The 20,297-nt window shown below is 28.4% G+C and overlaps 3 protein-coding genes across 3 annotated transcripts in view; all 3 read right to left on the bottom strand.

Moving 5' to 3' along the window:
- The window catches only part of LOC113388094 (trypsin-7-like), a 13,983-nt gene extending 6,510 nt beyond the window's left edge, over positions 1 to 7,473 (bottom strand). Inside the window, exons 1-5 of the mRNA XM_026625502.1 lie at positions 7,413 to 7,473; positions 6,391 to 6,550; positions 5,957 to 6,215; positions 5,540 to 5,640; positions 3,870 to 4,006 (exon numbers count right to left, since the gene is read on the bottom strand). Of these exons, the coding sequence (XP_026481287.1) occupies positions 3,870 to 4,006; positions 5,540 to 5,640; positions 5,957 to 6,215; positions 6,391 to 6,550; positions 7,413 to 7,473 (718 nt within the window). The remainder of the gene's footprint in view (positions 1 to 3,869; positions 4,007 to 5,539; positions 5,641 to 5,956; positions 6,216 to 6,390; positions 6,551 to 7,412) is intronic.
- A 783-nt stretch (positions 7,474 to 8,256) lies between these two features.
- LOC113388093 (trypsin-like) lies at positions 8,257 to 10,405 on the bottom strand. The gene is made up of 5 exons (XM_026625501.1): positions 10,339 to 10,405; positions 10,105 to 10,273; positions 9,763 to 10,021; positions 9,578 to 9,684; positions 8,257 to 8,458 (listed from the first exon to the last, which is right to left on the bottom strand). Exons 1-5 carry the CDS (start codon positions 10,403 to 10,405, stop codon positions 8,257 to 8,259), a joined length of 804 nt encoding a protein of 267 aa, XP_026481286.1.
- A 3,291-nt stretch (positions 10,406 to 13,696) lies between these two features.
- Positions 13,697 to 16,569, bottom strand: LOC113388092 (trypsin-1-like). The gene is made up of 4 exons (XM_026625500.1): positions 16,529 to 16,569; positions 15,962 to 16,220; positions 14,863 to 14,969; positions 13,697 to 13,898 (listed from the first exon to the last, which is right to left on the bottom strand). The coding sequence occupies exons 1-4, from the start codon at positions 16,567 to 16,569 to the stop codon at positions 13,697 to 13,699; spliced, it is 609 nt and encodes a 202-aa protein (XP_026481285.1).
- Positions 16,570 to 20,297: the final 3,728 nt, after the last annotated feature.

The raw sequence follows: 20,297 nt of genomic DNA, 5'->3' as shown, positions 1-20,297 counted from the left end.
AAAAACATTATTTTCAAAAAAAAAAAAATTAAAAAAAAATTTTTTTTTTTCAAAAAAAATAATTTTTTGTCCAATTTATAGTTTCTCAAAAATCTTATTTTTTTGAAGTAAAATTTTTTCAAGAATATTATTCGTTTTAAAAAAGTAATAATAATTGGTACGGGAAGTTCCAGCAATTTGCCTTAAGGCACGATGCCTTAATTGCCTTAAGACAGAATTCCACTTACAGCTAGTTAATAATTTAAATCGGTTCACTCGTTATACGTGTGGCAAATTTATACATGTACACAACTACAAAGATAAGTAAAATTTCTGAGCAAAAATTATAGCACTCTAGATCCTCCCCTACGAAATAATGCATAACGGCGGTTTCCGTGAGTACCAGAAGCAAGAGAAAAGCAGCGGATTCAATCGGTATTATATCCAGGCTGTATGGAGTCTGACATACGCGAACAAAAGATCTGACTGGGTTGCATAAATGCATTTCTTTCGCTATACAAAAAAATCACAATACCTACGTACTTATGCCAAAACTATTGGGATGGTATCAAACGTAAAGGTATTACAACGAAAATATTTTACCTTTTATAGAGATTATAATATTCAACCTTTGGAAACTTAAATACGGTACTATTTTTCAAAATCGTTTTACATATGAATGAATGTTGAAAATTTTTCATAAAATATTACTTTTACTTACGTTCTTCTGTTAGTGTGTCTGGCCGAAACAGCAAAAACGGCAACCAACAGCACCAATATTATTTCATTTTGTAAGGTGCTAGTTTCAAATGCCACCAGAACTAATACATTTTTAGTTTTTTCTTTCTTTTATATACAGTATTCAAAGTAACTTAATGATAGCTTAAATTGTTTTTTAAAAACACCTACGTATTTGATTCTTATCCGTTGATAACTTATCAATAAATAGTATTCGTAATTCACTTTGAAGAGATTATAGGCGCATTTTAAACTATATAATTTATATTATGCTTGTTTACTACTAATTCTAACGCACTTTATCAGTTTTATTTGCACAATATTACATTGTTTATCATTAGTATTCAAAAAGATAAATAGAAATTCCGCCATATAGTGTTGATATTACAAGTATTCTCTTAAGCTTTTTTTTATAGAGATTCACTCTTCTAAAATAAATATCATGTTTAACTATAATGAATTTTATAATATAATAGGCTTTTATATTTTTATTCATTTCTACAGAAATTGGGTAATATTTGAAGTAAGTGTATAGCTTATATTATGCATTTGTAATTGTTGATTCAATATTTTTATTCTTTTCGTGCTCTAATAATAATTTCCATGCAAGTGGTTTGAAACTTTAATTTTCACGAATTCTATAGCTTAAAAGTTTGATTTTGGTCGATTAGATCATTAATTACTACATATCAAATGTAATCAATACATTTAAGGCTTAAGTAATCAATACACTTAACTTAGGCAGTTGCTTGAACTTCCCGATAGATGTAATAATTGACTTAATCAACCGAAATTGACATTTAGATATTTAGATAAAATTTCAACTGTTTATTATATTTCCCGTAGGGTAGTTATAGTAATGGGCCAAAAATCGAAAATGAAAAATTTTGCATTTCTCGACGTTTTGAAAGTTTCTGAACATTTTGTCATACCTCAGAAAAAATGTATGTGGTGTTTTTTGTGTGTCCGCATTTTTTCGTTTACGTTTTCCGATCAACCGATTTGAATGGTTTAAAAAACATTTGATTCCTATTGATCGGAAGATGTGCTGATTAGTTTTTGCAAAGACAGGTCCAGCCATTTTGAAGATACTGAGCTAAATGTACACAAAATGGTAGTTTTTGAGAGAAATAAGCATCAGATTTGAATAAATCAAAAAACTTTCTGCTTGTGTTGACGAACCAATTGATTTTGAGAAAAAAAATTTCATTTCAATTTTTTTTCAAAAAATTTTTTTTTGTATATCGAAAATAATTCAGATTTCAATTTCAATTGCGGTTAAAGTTCTAAATCTTTCAAGTGAATTATTTTAACTTTGAAATTCAGTTTATATTGAAATATTATACGATGATACAGAATTTAAAATAATCTATTTGAAAACATTTAATCTTTCTCGAAAATTTTGTTACGGTACGGGAGGTTGCCCTACTCCACTAGTTTCGAAAATAATGGGTATGGGCGTGTTTCCATACAGAATTGGCCCCACCCTGGTATTTAGATAATTTTGATGCCATTTTATAGGTATTTTCGAGAAAATCCGATATATCAAATTTCAAATCCGTAGCTCATCATTTGGCCGAGATATCATTGAAAATGTGTGAAAGTGGCCCCTTTTTTCAAAGTCGTTTTTTGTCGCAACTGTAAGAGATATCGACAAACCAATAACGCCAATCTGTTCACATTGGTATGTACTGCTGCATTATTAATAACAAATATTGGTAAATAATTATTTTTTAGTGCATGAAAAAATGAAAATAATTTTTTGTTTTGAATTTTCGGGTAGTGCGGTTGTTTGGACTATTTTTTAATTAGCATCGTTAGAAAGGTTAGTATTAGTTACACACGCTCACACACACACACACACACACACTTCTCTCTTCGGGAAGTTAATAATATTTGAAATTAATTGTTTGAAAATTAGTAGAGCTCATGAATAAATTGATTTGATTGTTTAAATTTTGTGATATAAATAAATGTTGTGATAAAAATTCAACTGTATTGTACCAAATGAATCGTTGGAAAATAGTGCAAATTTTTAAATATCCTTATTTGCTTCAGGAGCTCTGAAATTTATTAAAAAATTAACATTACAAAACTGTAATTTTTTCATTTGTAATAATGTATAAAATTAATCTTGAATTCAAATTCATTTAGAAACAAAATTGCAGACAGTTATATTTTTATGAAAAACAATTCAAAATCTTTTGATGCAAAAAACGTCACGTTGTATTCAATTTCATGAGATTTTTCAGCGTACTCAATTACACGTTGATTAAAAACACTAAAAGATTCCTCTCTTAGGCGGCAGTAGTTGTAACAAAAACATCTGTGTATTGAATCGCAATAAAAAAATTATAGATCTCGTTTAAAATCAAAGTTCACTGAATTAGTTCAGAAAAATTCATTCAAGAAATTGGCGCACATCAGTATAAAATTTAAAAAATGTGGGCCATTTTATAATGTGGGCGGCCGGTGGGATTTTGCGCCCGGCCACTCCTGCCGCTTTATTGTGTTCATATTGAAAACTAATTTCTATACGACTTAGTATAGAAAATATATTTCGTATAGTGCTTGTAATTATTCTCACATATTTATATTTATTATTTGCTTGCAATTATTGTCACATATTTATATTTATTATACTAACTTGAAATACTACCAATGGGTAGTATTTTAAAAACTTATTTTATAACTAATCACAACAATTACTGAATGCTTTCTCAGGCAGTTATAGTTTAGATGAAAATAAAAAAAAAATCTATACGAACGTTAAAAACATAAGAAAAACTTTTAAATTGAAATTTTTGTGTTTGCTATATCTAATATTTTAACAATTTGCTTAACTTATCATACCAATATGCCCTAAATTTCATAACTTTATTCAATATTGCCGCAAAACTATTAATCGATGTTTCTTATTATACTTAATCAATTTATCACATATCAAACAAAATTCTATTTTATTGAAAACAATGAATGTATAATGTATAATGTATAATTGTAATGAATGTATAATTTATAAAATATATAATATCATAAAATTACTAATTTTATTTAGTTTTATTTATTTAATATTCCTTGACTCGACTTAAACGCCAGCGTTATGACGAATAAATTTCTGATGTCTGGGGAAGAAAGACGAGTATATACACCTGGACTATCTTTTCTTCCGCATCCAGATGCCCAGGAAGTGATTCCTATCACAATTCTATTTTTTGTTATTAGAGGACCCCCGTCATCACCTTGACAGGCATCTTTTTCTCCCTCGAGATAACCGGCACACAGCATGCTGAAATTAGTAATGCATAAAATTAACATGTATCAAAAAGATATATTGGCTCTGGCCGCCTTTTATCATTACATTTTTAGTGCATTCCCAATTTCTCTAATTTTCTTATACTTTACAATTTTACATTTTTTGATATTTTATGTGCATTCCACTAATTTAACTTATTCTTATTACAATTATTTAACGTTTTGAAAAAATTTTTATGTGCGAAATTCAGAACTACTGTTAACATTGACTATCACAAAAAAAGACTTGTGCCCTCACAAATTTTGCTTTCTTACCTGAAGTAAAGACCAAAAAGTCATCACCACAAAATATTATCTAGGATCAAAGTCAAAATTTTACTATTTTGCTATACTCACAAATTTTATCAATTCTAACTGATACTCCAGCTTTTATTTTAAATTGGAATACAGCATTTAATTTTTAATGAGAAAGCTAATTCCTTTATCACTTAATTACAATTTTCAGGGACCTACGTTTAGCTTACAAATTATCACTTAATTACAATTTCCTTTATCATTTATTTTTCAGGGTTACTACAATAGACCCAAATTCCGAATTTATATTACAAAATTTGCAAGCTAAACATAGGTAGATCACCAATCAGTCTTGACCATGTCTTTTTTCTCTGCGTCCTAAATAATATATTTAGGTAATGCATATATTTTTTGACATTATTATGAACAATATATGATATTATTATGAACAATAATATCATGTATCTGAAAAAAGTACATAGTATTTCCATTAAATTTAGCGAAAGTAAATTGTATCAACTACAAGGCTATAGGACTATTTCATGAATAAATATTAACAATTCCTAGGGTAAGTTATAGTAATAGGACACAGCAAAAAATTGAAAATGAACATTTTTATATATATTTACGTTTTACGTAGGTTTCTGAACATTTTGCAAGACCTTAGAAAAAATGGCTGTATGTGTGTATAAATTTTCAACCGATTTCAATTATTCAAAAAGCATTCGATTCCTATTGATAAGGAGACGTGCTGATTTTTGGCAAAGGGAGAGCTAGCCGTTTTAGAGATACGGCTAGCCAAAAATGGAGACTCAGTTTTTAACAGAACGGAGCGTCCGATTTTAATAATTCAAAATACATTGTACTTGTATTGACATTTCGTCTCTATGCAGCTAAAGCAGTACGATTGTTTTGAAACAAAATTCAAAATTTCCAAAACATTTCAAAATAAAGAAAACTTTTTTTTTCATTTTCATTCCAAAAAGTCAACTTTTTTCAAAAATTAAAATTTCTCAAAAAACTAATTTTTTCAAAGTTAAAAAAAAATTATCTTCTTTAAAAAATTAATTTTTGGTGCGGGAAGTACCAGCAATTTACCTTGGCATGATGCCATGCACTAGTTTTTATTAGATATATAATCTATGTTAATTTTCTCTAGTTAATTTGTGTAAATTTAGCAATATTGAAAATAACCAGTGAAAAAGTGTATATCGGACATAATTATTAATTAATATTTTTAATATTTCCTAATTTTCATGGACATTACCCTTACTTGTTTGTGAACATCCTTCCGTATCTGCTTTTGCATTCTGTTGGGTCAAGTATAGGAATAGAGACTCCTTTGAGAAATTTAGAATTGGTTTGAGCTTGATCCTGATAAATAAAATATTGCACTAGTTATTGTTTTTGTAAATTCTAATATTTAGTAGAGTTACAACATATAAATATAAAACATTTATCAAAATTTAGGTAATGTTAAAAATGAATAGGTTCAAACTTTATTAACACCCTTTGTCAGTGAAGCTGTTGTGATAATTTGTTGAAAACTAATTGAGTAAAAATATTTTTCAACTCGCACAGGCAGAAAAATAGAAACTATGACCAACTATTAAAACTAAATAAATAAAACGTGATTTAGTTATGGATAACTAGAGATTAAAACTTAAATAATTTTCATATAACTATTTACCTTTGTGTAACCCCATCCAGTTATTCTGACAATTTCACCTTGCGGCACTATAACTCCTGGCTCTATTAAACTGATTGTACGGATAGTGATACCGTTTAAATGCAATGGAGTTTCCAAATAAAGCAGGGATACGTCATTATCATAATTGGTATCATTGAATTTTGGGTGATTTATTCCTTTTTCTACTTGCTTCACGATTCCGCCTTCGTTGATGGTATCACTTCCAGCTCTAACTGAATATAGTCTTATAGGCATTAAGCTAAATAAATGACATAGGTAATAAATAAATAAATAAATAAATTAATGAATTAATTAATATTAAGCCGAATTAATATTACCGTGCATATACATACAAGTATATCAATTGGTATGTAGATATAATGATCAATATGTAGATAAGTTTGTAATATAAGTAGTTAGATATTATAGCTTACCTAATGAAGCAATGTGCAGCTGTAAGAACCCATTGCTTTGCAATAATTGTTTCTCCACAATAATGAAGATTTAATAACTGGACGGACACTTGCCATCCATAGTCTTCGATGCTCACATTTGCACCCCCCACTATTCGATCAATGGGCTGTTTATCACAACCTATGGGCAAAATATTGTTAAAAAATAGATGGTACTACCCTAGGGTAAGTCCATGAGTTGAGATAAACTTCAACTCGATTCAGTGAAGAATAGTGTGAGGAATTTTCCATTGTCATTTTTCACACACCGCAGTGCCCAAAATTGGCTTGTTTTTTTAATTGGAAACAATTTTTGATCTATATGTTCAAGTAAAAATGGACATCGCCGTTGCCCGATTCAATAATTCTGAATTGTTGACTAATGCATTAACAATCTAATGATAAGGCCTAACATCAATAGAATAAAAATGCTTTCAAAAGCTTATTTTACAACTCATACGTTTCGATTATAATCATAGCCTTGAATCAGTGGATACTAAAAATCAAAATTTGAAAACTAAAGCAATTGAATTGCAGAAAATATAAAAAGTAAAAAATGATTACAGTTTGTTAATCTTGTTAAAAAGAGAAAATTTAATAATTTTTGATACCAAGGATTTTGCGGATTACGCATACATTTTCATACACAAAAGTGCGAGCAGTATAGATCTCTGACTTGAAATTCACATAGTTAATATACTTAAATAAAATTCTTTAAACATTTTCTCTATTTTATATAGGATTATAAATACTAATTTATTGTTTCAATATATTTTTTGGATTAACAGTAAAAATTCGGCCCATAGAGGGTTGATATATAATTTCTTAATTTCTTAATTTATTATTTATTCAAAAAAAAAAACTTCAATCAAAACTCTTTTTTAATAAATTGTGGTTGATTATTTGACCGTAAAGTCGAATTCTAAAAGTGCAAACTGCTGATAACTACAAATAATGTACTATATTATTATCATATATTGTTTACTATATTCTATAATACATACTTGCACCACTATCCAAAAGTATAATGTAACTAAATATTACAAATAAAAGCCCACAATTCATTTCAACTGGTGATATTTGTGATTAACTGTGATATTACTGCCAGTATATAAAAATGTTTATCGTTTGCTTAAATTAACATTTATTTAAAAACATTTCAATTTCTTCCATATCTTTGTAATTACTGATAATTGCGCGGGTAATTTGCATTAATTGTTATATATATATATATATATATATATATATATATAATGTTTTGAGCATCTAAATTTTTTACAATAAACTTTACAAACAATTTGAATAAATGTCGAAAATTTGAACTAGAAATTGAAGCAGAACTTTGGTTAACGTAGAGACTAATTAAATTTTGAAAAATATAATAAAATGTGATATCGAAAACATTCAATAATATGATATTGGAACAAAACTTTATTGTAATTAGTCATCTAATCTAATATGGAATACCGCCAAGAAGGAAGAAAACCTATGGGTACTTTTAGTGTCAGAAATATTAACGCAACACAACATAATCATTTAAACAAAGCTAATTAAAATAATTTAGCAACATGTTCGACAACACATACTACTTTTTGATCTAATCTCAAAATCAGTTTAGTTTAGCTGTAATGTTGACTGTAACTACTGCACAACCGTGCCATGTTCGCCCAGTCTCCCCTATATGAGATTCAGTAAATAAAATAGTTACATTTATATGCTTTTTTTTTAATAATTTGAAGTACATAATTAAGTATTAAGATATACCTACTATAAATTTTGGTTAATAATAAATGGTCAAATGGTCAAATGGTGCTATTTGGCGTTCTTTTAAATGATTATGATATAAAATTAAACTCCTGTTTGGTTTGTTATGAAATCTCTGACTATTGGGGATGAAAGTTGGGTATATACTCCAGGACTAACAGGTCTGGCACAACCATCACCCCAGGATACAATTCCTACGAGGGTGTTGGTGTCATCAACAAGTGGTCCCCCACTATCTCCTTGACATGAATCTTTTTCTCCATTGAGAAAACCAGCACAAAGCATACTAAATTGTTGAAAAATCAAGAAAATAAATATATAATATATAGCTAATAATATATCGATAAAGCTGGCAAAATTGCGAGTAAAACTAATTATATAAAATTGCTTTTATCATGTAAAATAAATTTTAATTAATTAGCTATCCACATGGTTAAGTTATAGTGGTGGCAAAAAAATCGAAAATGAAAATATTTATGTATAAAAAAAAATCTTTACGTTTCAGAGGTTTCTGAACATTTTGGCAAACCTTAGAAATGATAGATGTATGTCAGTGTGTGTGTGTGGGTCTGTGTGCGGATACAAATTTTCGTCTACGATTTTGGGAACACGGATCATCCGATTGGAATAATTAAAAAAACATTCGATTGGTAATAATAGGGAGACGTGCTGATTAGTTTTTGGCAGAGACCGATTAGACGGTTTCGGAGATACGGGGCAAAATATCGAATTATCAGATATTTTATAGACTATTATATTTACGCGCTTCGATATTTCGTCTCGTAAACAGCTGCGATAGCTTTGGAATAAAGTTAGAGAAAGAAAATACACAATATAATTTTTTTTTTTTTAGAAAACTTAAATAAGTATAAAGCTGTTTTAATAATTGTAATTTTTGGTACGGGAAGTTACAGCAATTTAGCATGTTGCCATGCATCACGAGTTATTTTTATAACTGTTTTATAATACATTTTTTCTAATAGCAATCATTAACTGCTTGTGATTCTGATTATGCCATTACAAATACTATCAGATACAGGATTCATTTTAATTAAAACATAAATCTCTTGTAAATATAACCATAAATCCAATATTCAAAAATTAACATATGCTTAGATTATAAAAAGCACAACATAACTGAAGTATGAGAGATATTATAACACAACTTGAAACCTAATCTTTGTTTTATAATTATGCTAAAATCCTATTTTGAAATGAAATCTATCTAAGCAAATATTTTAATTAGTGTAGATCTGATCATCAAACTAACCGACAATGAATAAGGACTTTTTGCTTACGATATAATGACTTGCTAATAATATTTATTGATGAACAAATGAGCAAAACTGATAGTAATGAAAAATTGATATTAAAGCAAATGTTTTTTGAAAATATATTTACTCACTTATCTGTTAGTAAATAGCGCGTTGAATAAAGTAGTTTACACAAAGAGAAGTCAATCTTTGGCACAGAAACTCCTTTCAGAGTTTCGGAAACGTCGTGAACTTCTTCCTAGAAAATCATGCATTGATCAATAAATGATTTCATATATTTCCCTTATAAAATAGAGAACTAATCTGTTATATTTACTTGAAGGTATCCCCATCCGGTAACGGTGAGATTTGCATTATTCGGCACTTTAACATTTCTGCCAATAACATTGATGGTACGAATTGAACCGCCATTCAACTCCAATGGTGTTTCCAAAAAGACTATTGCGACATCTCTATCTTGTTCCTTACTGTCATAATCTGGGTGAATTACCCATCTGTCTACCTGTACTAGGACTCCTCCATTATATATCTCACTACTGCCAGCTCTAATCTTAACGTCATCAGGCTCAACTTTCCTGGAAAATAACATTTTTATGATTTTTTGCAAATTTATTCTCACAATTCATTAACATAAGCAATTAAAATATCTATTTGTTACCTATCAAAGCAATGTGCCGCTGAGAGAATTATACTCTTAGTCATAATTGATCCACCACAAAAGTGCTGCCCATATTGTTCGAAAGATATTTGCCAACCATAATCTTCAATGTCGACATCTTGACCACCTACTATACGGCCCGAATTAAAATTTTCAATCCTGGCCCAAGCTAAAAAATTATAATTTATGGTTTTAGGTATTGTTAAATTAGCTTTATATAAACTTTATTCTCACGTCTGTTGCTGATATATCCAGCAGATACAGCATAAACTGCAACAAAGATTATTATGTAAGTTTTCATTTTGCTGTCTTAATATTTTTGCACATTTATGACGGTTGATGTAGGGGATTCAATGTTTTATACTACACAGAAAACATCTTGACATTTTTTTAAATTCTAGTTGCTGTTTTTGTTATCTTATCATTACACCACTTGCTTAATTTAAAAAAATTAAAGATGAATAAAATGTTTTTACCTATTAACGTTTATATATAGTGCAAAGATAAATGCGTTAAAATTTTGCTGTTAATAGTTGCTTGTCATTGCAGTCCACCTCAGTTTCCCAAACGTTTCATAAGCTATTATTTAAAACAAATATCCTTTTTTAACTTTCCGTAGGGTAGTCATAGTAATGGGCCGAAAATCGAAAGTGAAAATTTTTACATTTCTCGACGTTTTGGCATACCTCTGAAAAAATGAATGTGTGCGTGTGTTTTAAATGTCTGCATTTTTTTGTCCACGTTTTCGGGCGCACGGATCAACCGATTTGAATGGTTCAAAAAACGTTCGACTCCGGAGTATCCGATTTGAATGATCTGAAAAACATTCAATTTGTAATGATTGGGAGAAGAGGTGATTAGTTTTTAGCAAAGGCAGGTCCAATCATTTCAAAGATATAGAGCTAAATATGCAAAAAATGGCAGTTTTCTTATTTAAAGAACTTTCTGCTTGTCTCAACAAAATTGCTTTTGTAGAAAAAAAAATTATGTTCTAATTTTTTTTGTTTTTAAGAAAATGTTTTTTTGTATATAGAAAATAATTCAGATTTTAATTTTAATTATGTTCTAATATACTTTAAACAATTAATTACAACTTTGCAATTCAGTTTATATAACTCTTATAAACATTAGATAATGTTACAATATTTATAAAAGTCTATAAGGAAACATTTAATATTCCTTGATCTTATTGTTACGGTACGGGAAGTACCTGCAATTTACTTATTTTAAGGCTCGATGCCATACACCACTAATTTTAATTTTTATCTCGTAAAATACTTCTATGATTGCGTCGCCAGCCACCAAAGCTATTAGTCAAAAAACAAAACTTCTTACTTCAAACAATATATAGCAAAAACGACAAAGTTAAATTTACTATACATTCTGATATTTAATCCATTGCTTTATAAGCCAAAAACATATCTAGCTTTACTGTTTGAATATTTAGTTCTGTTAAATTATTTAATAGAGTGTTATTTTTATGTATTTGTAAAATATTTAACCATTTGCATTTTGTTTAATGAGTAATAGAGTCATTAATTTGTGTTGTACAATATCATTATTTCTATTATTTCTAAAAAATACCAAGTCTTTCTTTATTTTTAGATATTATAAATAGCAATCATAATAATAAAATCTAATAAACTATTATAAGACTGAAATAAAAATAAAACAAATAAATAAAAAAATAAAGAAAAAAAAATGTTTAGAATTCATTCCAGTGAATGATTTTCTATGTAAGGTCTAAGTAAATAGACCTACTTTTTGAGTCAATGTTATATTCACATATGCTTCAATTCTGATTTTTCCTTTAAGGGGTTACATGGATTTCCTCGGGCAAAAAACGTTTTTTTTTCAATATTTTTTTTACATATAAAAATGCAATATTTTAATGAATTTTTTATTTAAAAAATACATATATAATAAACATTTTGTAAAACTTTCAGAAAAATATATCAAAATGGCGCTCATTACGACACCATTTCCGGCAGTCCCTCGGAAAAAAGGTGCCTCCGCGTTGTCAGCAGAACTTCTTTTAGGATCATGTGAAATAACAATAAAAAATATGTGTTTTAGTAAAGACAATAAGCTAGGTAGGTAGTGGACGTAGGAAAATGAAAAAAAAAATGAAAATTGGATTTTTGGCAGACGTTTTTATAAAAAAAATGCAAATTTCTAATTAAGAAAGAAAAAAATCCTTTGTTCAAGACCTTGTAAATGATATCTCGAAGAGCTGTGTAAAATTTCATCAAGATTGGTTGAGTAGTTCGCGAGAAATAATGACAACCGTTTTTGAAAACACAGTTTTGAGAAAAACGCGTTAAAAAGTTAAAGCCTCAGCCTATACCTGACCTTGAGCGTTTACCTTTTCAAGGCTGTATCTCCGAAACTATTAGTCGGATTAACTTGAAAATTAAGGAAAATATTCTAGAGATGTTATAGAATTTAATAAACAATTTTTTTTTTTGATTTTTTGAAACCGTGAAACCCATGTAACCCCTTAAGCGACTGCAGTTCTTGCATTTTCAGTTTCAAGTCTTTCGACATGATATGTGGTTGCCATGTTTATTTTTTGTCCAGATGAATACCTAAATAATCTACAACATATTCTTGTGGCATTCGTTAGTCTTTCAAATAAACAAAAGGGCCGTTATTAATATTCTGTAATTTGTCTTCGTTTAATTTTATTTGCCAGACTGTACAATTACTTAGAACCAAAACTCTATTCTTTAGAACTTTCTATTTAGAACCAAACTCTATTTTTAAACATTTCTACCATAGTTTTATACGTAGGTTTTAAAGTGACTCATTGTTGTTGTAAACATTATTCTTGACCTACGTAAATAACGAGACATGCTTATATTGTGGCGGAGATAAATGTCTTATCTCTCATTTTATATTAATTAAAACTAGTTACCAATGGTTTACCTTCGAAATAAAAAAAAAACTCATTATCATGATGCAAACATACTTGTCTAGTAAGCATTTCTTAAAAATTCAAGGCACAAACAAATTTATGTTTAATAGAATATTTATAGGAAAATTATTTCATATGGTCACAAAATATGCAAACTTTTGTTTCAAATGAAAAATTATGTACACAACAAAAAATATATTAAAATTTTGTTTAGTAAAAGTTTAAACTTCTAATATCTTATTCTAAAATATTAAACTTCTAATTTATAGATAATCTTTTGGATTTATTAGGAACAAATCTTTTTATATGAACTCATTATATAAAAGGATATAATTTCAAACAATATTTTTGTAATTTTGTTGTGACTTCATGATCATTTTAGTGTTGCTCGTGTATGGGTGTATGTAGAGTTTCTGAATTTAAGAATGGATCTGATAGGTACATTTTGGGTATCAACATTTTTTGTGATTTTCTTTTTGGGAATCACAATGTGCAATTATAAAGTGAAAATAAGCAATTCAGTAATTTTGAGGACCACATATATTAGGTAAAGCGATCGAAAGGACACATACTCAAGTGGCGATTGAGTATTAATAAATGACAACAAAATTCTTTAATATTATATATTTTAAATGGCATTTGGACAAATATAAATAGAACACATTTTTTTGTACTCTAAACTCCGGAGTTAGTGCGTATAAAATCTCTAACGCTGGCGGAGGAAATTCGGGTATAAACACCAGGACTGAAAGACCTGGCGCAACCGTCTCCCCAGGAGACGATACCGACCAGGGTCCTATTGCTATCCACAAGTGGGCCTCCTGCATCTCCAGTGCATGCGTCCTTTCCTCCATCAAGATATCCTGCACAGAGCATGCTAAAACGTAAAAGAGTTACCATTATTAATCGAATCAACAAATCATTGCTTATGGACGTTCTAAAAGCATCTTAAAAATCAATCATTTTGAAAAAAAATGTATGTTAATACTTTTGTTTTTCCGTTTCGAATTAAGCTTATTAGAAAGCTAGTGGTTGTCTTAAGACAAATTGCTGAAGCTCTCCGTACCATGATTTAAAATGTTTTAAAGAAAAATTTGATTTTTTTGATAATTTTGAATTTTTTTGGAAACATTTGAAAAATTTGGATATAGAAAAAATTTAAAAAATGCCTTATTTGAAAGTACTGATATATTTTCAAAACTTAGAAAATTTTTGAAAACTTGGAAATTATTAGAAAATTGAATTTTTTTTTCTTTCTGAAAATTTTGAAACTTTTTTATACCCATTCATGTCGTCGGTTAATATACTGTCGAAAATATATGTTTTACGACCGCCAAATGGCTTTTTTTTCTACTTTTTTTTGAATCTCCGAAACCGCTGATTCTGCTTTTGTAGAAATTCAACCAAGTTCAAAGTCAATACTCGTGTAATGGTTTTTGAATCGTCCAAATCGGATGCTCCGTTCTACCAAAACGTCAACAAAAATTGTATCCACACACATTCACACACGCACACACATACAAATCCATTTTTTCTAAGGTATGCCAAAATGTTCAGAAACCTCTGAATCGTAAAGATATGCAAAAATTTTCATGGTTGATTTTTGGACGATTACAATAACTTACCCTACGGGAAGTTCATAATATAAGCGGATATTCTATATTTAATAAATATTATTTATATTTGGTTGTTGATTAAATTAATTATATTTATTTCACCCAGTAATTTTTTTTTATATTAATAATTTATATCAATAATTTTTATTACTATTTTGGGTTCAATATTACTATAATGAAGTTTTAATTAAAAATTAATTTTATATTAAATTGAAATATACATACTTATCTGTGACTACATAACGTGTACTATATAGTTCTTTGCAAGTCAAGTTATCTACAACTGGAACTGCTACTGCTTGAAGCTTTTGCGAAAACGTTGCTATATCAGGCTGAAATATATTCAAGATATTAATTACACTTAGACATAAACATTAATATTTAAGCTTTAATTCTTACATATGTTCTTGTTAAATACTTATAACTTATACATTCATCTAATTCGAACTTAATTTGATGATTATTTGGAATTTGATAAATATTGGGAGAAGTAAAAAAAAAATCATTATTTTTGCAATGATTGGTTTTAATTATTTATCTCTCATTGTACAAATATGATTGGTTTCTACTAGGCAGAGTTAGAAAGATGAGATTTCTGAGAGTAGTTTTGTATTTAACCAATATAGTTTATTTGAGCACACGTCAAATATGGATACTAGCAAAGAGAAAATACACGATTCTACACTTTTTGCTTCTACAGTTTTTATTCGATAAAGGCGAAAGTCGGGTATTTGAAAATGTGGACACTGTTTATGGTCCTGATACTCTAAAAGCCAATTATGCGCAATTTTGGTTTCGTCGATTTCATTACATCTAGTAATTTTGAATAAATTTCCTAATATGAATATTATTTTCTATAATTTTTTAATTATCTTTCATTGTCATTATATAAATATTTATCGCTGCTATTAGTATTTGATAGGTATCTCGATTGGTTCGTGACTAATTATTCTAAGAAGAACACGTTGCATTAAGATACATTCTTCTGATAAACGTAATTCTTCTGTTCAATTACATATGGTTTTTATATGTGTTAATATATTTGTTTAATAATTTAACCCCAATTTTTAAAAATTACTTTTTATTGTAATTATTTATTTTTTGTACGAAACCGTAACTATTTATTCTCACACCCACAATAATGTAAACTACCGTTTATCCCATATGCATCCACAAGGAAAATATTGTGAATAGTTTTTTGATTTTGAGAATTAGAAGCCTTAAAAGTAAATGAGAAGTAAATACACTAGTTTTTTATTGCAAAACTTCTTTGGTATTTTTCTTATGCGATATAGAAATACCTTTAAATTTTTATAACAATTACCCGTATGTATCCCCATCCAGAAGCAGTGAGCAACCTGCCAGGTAATACAATAGCTCCAGAATTTATTAATCGCGCTGCGCGAATTGATCCGCCGTTTAATGGCAAAGGAGAATCTAAGTTTATTAAAGCTGCATCTTTATCTAGATTTCTTCTATTATATTGAGGATGAATTATGATTCTCTTTGCTTTTACTAATGTTCCTCCAGTTTGTAAAGTACTTGTTCCAGCTCTTACTGTGACTTTATCAGCTGTTGCTCCACTGAAAACAAATAAAATGTCATAATTTTTTATCACTTATTTCTTGTGAATATTCTCTCGGTGAAGTGTATGAAAGAATGCTTATGCATATCATATATGCATAATAAGAATAATTTTACATTAAAATGTATTTTCAATATCAATGAACAACCTTACCAATGATAAAAAATCTATAATTAGGGTAGAGCGGAATTTAAAGGTTCACGGATAAAAAGGACCTTCACCAATATTCTAAAAGCAAGTAAACTTAGAAATTTTATACAACAATATTTGAAAGTAGAGAGCAAAATATGTGTAATCAGCTATTGCCTAAAATCAAGCAACGTCGCTATCAGGACATAAACGGTCATGTTTGAAAATCTGTAACAAAAGTTTTTTTCTTGGTTGTGTGCACTATTGTTAAGTTCACAATACCTTCAACATAATTTTTAAGTGTACCTTATTTGATTGTTCTATAATATGAATTGTTATTTTAAAGTTAGATTCAACAGATTTTTTTTAAAATTCTGCATATGAATTTTTCTGACAAAATACCAGATCAAGGTTATATACAGTGTTATCTTTGTAAAACATGTGATCATGAATTTTATATTTGGTATTGCTTCAATAATGTAGCTATTATTTCTCAAAATTTCTATAAATTTAAGATATTCTATCTGTTTGCCCTATGGCTCTATCTCTTTACCCAGCCAATGGGGACAATTGACAAATTTTAGAAAAACAAAAAAAAAATTCTATAATTAGGTTTAATTAGAAATTTTATTGAAAACAGTTTAGTTGCTTGTCTGTTACGTGTTATAATTTGTTATAGTTTATTTAGTTTGGACAGTATAGTTACTTAAAATCAAATTAGATTTTTGTGCATCGCCTTATGTTAATTTTTGCAAAACTTACGATAGATTTCAAAAACATTGGTTGAAAAAACTATTTGAATTCTGCATGAAGTCTATTAGTTTTACTCATAGATATGGGATAAATGCATTATTATTAATATTTCTAAAAACCTACTGAAACGATTTTGATTAAGAATCATAAATAAGATCATTAGAGATAATGTTTAACTGACTGGTCATTGAATTTAATGCAAGTTGATTTAACTAACAACTAGTGGGGCGCATGGCATCGTGCCTTAAGGCAAATTGCTGGAACTTCCGGTACCAAAAATTATTTTTTAAAAAGATTAACATTTTTGAAATAAAGACTTTTTGAAGAAAAGTGTATTTTGAAATATTTTGGAAATTCTGAACTTTTTTTCAAAGCATTCGTACTGCTTTAACTGCATAGAGACAAAATATAAAGCGCGCAAGCGCCGCGCCGCCGTCTAACGGATAAGCATTGGTACGGAAACCATAGAAATGTAAACAAAATTTATACTTATTGTTAAAATGTCTATAAAATATTTGATAATTTGATGTGCATATATCTAATGATCATTTTTGACCGCCAGATGGCATTTTTTTTTTACTTTTTTTACTAGATCTCCGAAACCACCAGACCTGCTTTTATGAAAATTTGATCAGTTCGTCATCTTGTTAATACAAGTAAAATGTTTTTCGAATTATTCAACTCGGACGTTCCGTTCTCTTAAAAACTGAGTTACCGTTTTTGACACTTTTTGCCCCATATCTTCGGAAGGGCTAGACCTGCCTTTGTCAAAAACTAATTAGTACGTCTCCTTATCAATACGAATCGAATGTTTTTCGAATTATTCAAATCGCTTCATCCGTGTTCCCGAAATAGTCGACGAAAATCTGATTTCTTGCCACTATTTTATGAATTATTCACATTTCTTTTCACAATTTTAATTTCTATTTCTAGATTTCATTAGAAAAGATATCAACATAATAGCAAATGAATTATAAATAGAATTTGTGTCATACCTATCAAAACATTGTGCGCTCGAAAGAATCCATTGGTCGCTAATTATTGAACCACCACAGAAAAGTTGGCCGTTTTGTTCAAGAGCAACTTGCCAACCGAAATCGTTGATACTAACTTCTTGTCCTCCAACAATTCGGTCGACGGATTTAGTTTTGATATGTTTATCTAAAAACAATACTGTATTTATCTACTTCTAATTCATTTTAAATAAAGTATTGTTAACATCAAACAAAGCTTGCAACAAAACTGCAAGATCAGATCTGTGATAACCAGAGTGAGCCCAATTTTTCAATAGTAAATCTTTTGGTCTCTAAATTTTACTAATATTATTACATGGTTACCTGAGCATTTTAAGGAGACCATTAACAAAAAAGAAACAAATTTGTTTTATAGGAATGACATAATTTCTTTTATTAATATATTATTATTTTTACTCTATTTTACTTACTTTTAGATTGAAGACGCCCGGCGAAAATAGCGCTTACTGAAACCAATATGACCAATAAACACTTCATTTTGGGCTATATCTTGTTCTATTCCTATTATTTCTGACTGCCATTGTATGAAATTATTCCCTTTTTATACAGAAATATTTCGACATAATATAAAATATCTGTAAAAATATTTACTTACGTCTTTTTGATTTTATCAGTAAAAAACACATTATTGAAATTTGTAAATAACAAAATATTGCCTACATATAGTTTTTACCATGAACCGCAATTATTCTGTAGCTAGGGTAATTTTTCACAGTTCATTAAGCTGTATATAATTACATGTATACAAGTATAAATAACCGCTTTATATGATAATTACAACAAAAATAGACTTATTGATGTAAAAATAAGATGTTTTGGGAAATACTTTCTGCATATAAATGATAGAATCGCACAAGTATTTTTTTTAATTTTGTTAAGTCGACTTGCTAAAGTGCCTATTTCAAGAATAATTTACTTTTGTGAGCCTAATAGTTAGTAACTATGTACATTTTTTTAAATAACATAAGTAGTTACAATTCCTCCATAAAACAAAAACGCCAGTAATATATTTGATATTGAATTAGTAAATTCTATCTTCATTGGTTTTTTTTTTAAAAAGATTTTATATGATTTCTATTTTAATAGTTCAATCATCTTGCAATTATTATGGATCGTGCATAGTAAAATAGTACCTACCAAACACCACTTATATAAATTATTTTGATGAAAGCTCAAATTATAATTAATAATATGCCAGTGTTGAAAGAATCATAATATATTAACAGTAATCCTTAAATTTCAGAAACTTTGAAATGAATTCAAAAACTAACAAATTTAAAACAATTGTTATTAATCTTATTAAGTTATTAAGGCAGCACGATGCCAAACACCACTAGGATATATTTCTCACGATTAGAATGACGCATATGAAATATATACATTTTCAAAATAAATTATATTTTAAAATTTATATTTAAAGTATAAAACTTTGTTCATTTTGAAAAATTTTTGAAATAAAAATCTGAAAATTTGTGATTTTTGTTCGAACCGTACAAGTGAACTTTAAAAATTAAAAATCTTGATACAAAACCCCAAAAAATATAAGAAAATTAATACTCATTTTTAAAAATTCATGAAATATCTAATAATTTGATGAACATATGTCTAATGATCATTTTTGACCGCCAAGTATTTTTTTTTACTTTTTTTGGCTATCTCCGAAACCGCTAGACCTGCTAATTTTTCGATACAAATTGAGAAACAAGATTCAGAACATATTGGTAATTTTTGCAGGGAAAGCTAGTATCAGTTCGCTTATTAATACTTAGTTTGTCTAAAAATAAAAGCTGATTTCGAAAAGCGTCTTTGTGAGACTTACGACTGATGATAAACAACCTGTGCGTCATAAAAATTGAACGTATGGTGTTTAGTTTTAAATATTCTGTGATCGTCGTTTGTCCTTGATTTTTGTATTTTGAGTTATTGTCTTGTTGTTTTAAAACGTTTAATAAGGTTCTGTCCTGTTTTCGCCAATATTACCTAATAGATCTTATAGATCACATTGGAAACTCTTTCCAAACTAGTGCGCGCTTCAAATTTGAGGAAAGGGAATTAGGCGTTAAATCGATGTTGCATACTAAACTAAAACCTATGAAAATCAAACTTTACCTGATCTAAAATTAGTAAAATAGCTCAATGAATGTAATGTAACTAGTGCA

The sequence above is a fragment of the Ctenocephalides felis genome, unplaced genomic scaffold (assembly GCF_003426905.1).
Source record: "Ctenocephalides felis isolate EL2017-DRISC unplaced genomic scaffold, ASM342690v1 CF-g0.4_SCAFFOLD_03572, whole genome shotgun sequence".
NCBI classification, from domain to species: Eukaryota; Metazoa; Arthropoda; class Insecta; order Siphonaptera; family Pulicidae; genus Ctenocephalides; species Ctenocephalides felis.
The sequence above is the reverse complement of the archived record's forward strand: the minus strand, read 5'-3'. Positions and strand labels throughout refer to the sequence as shown.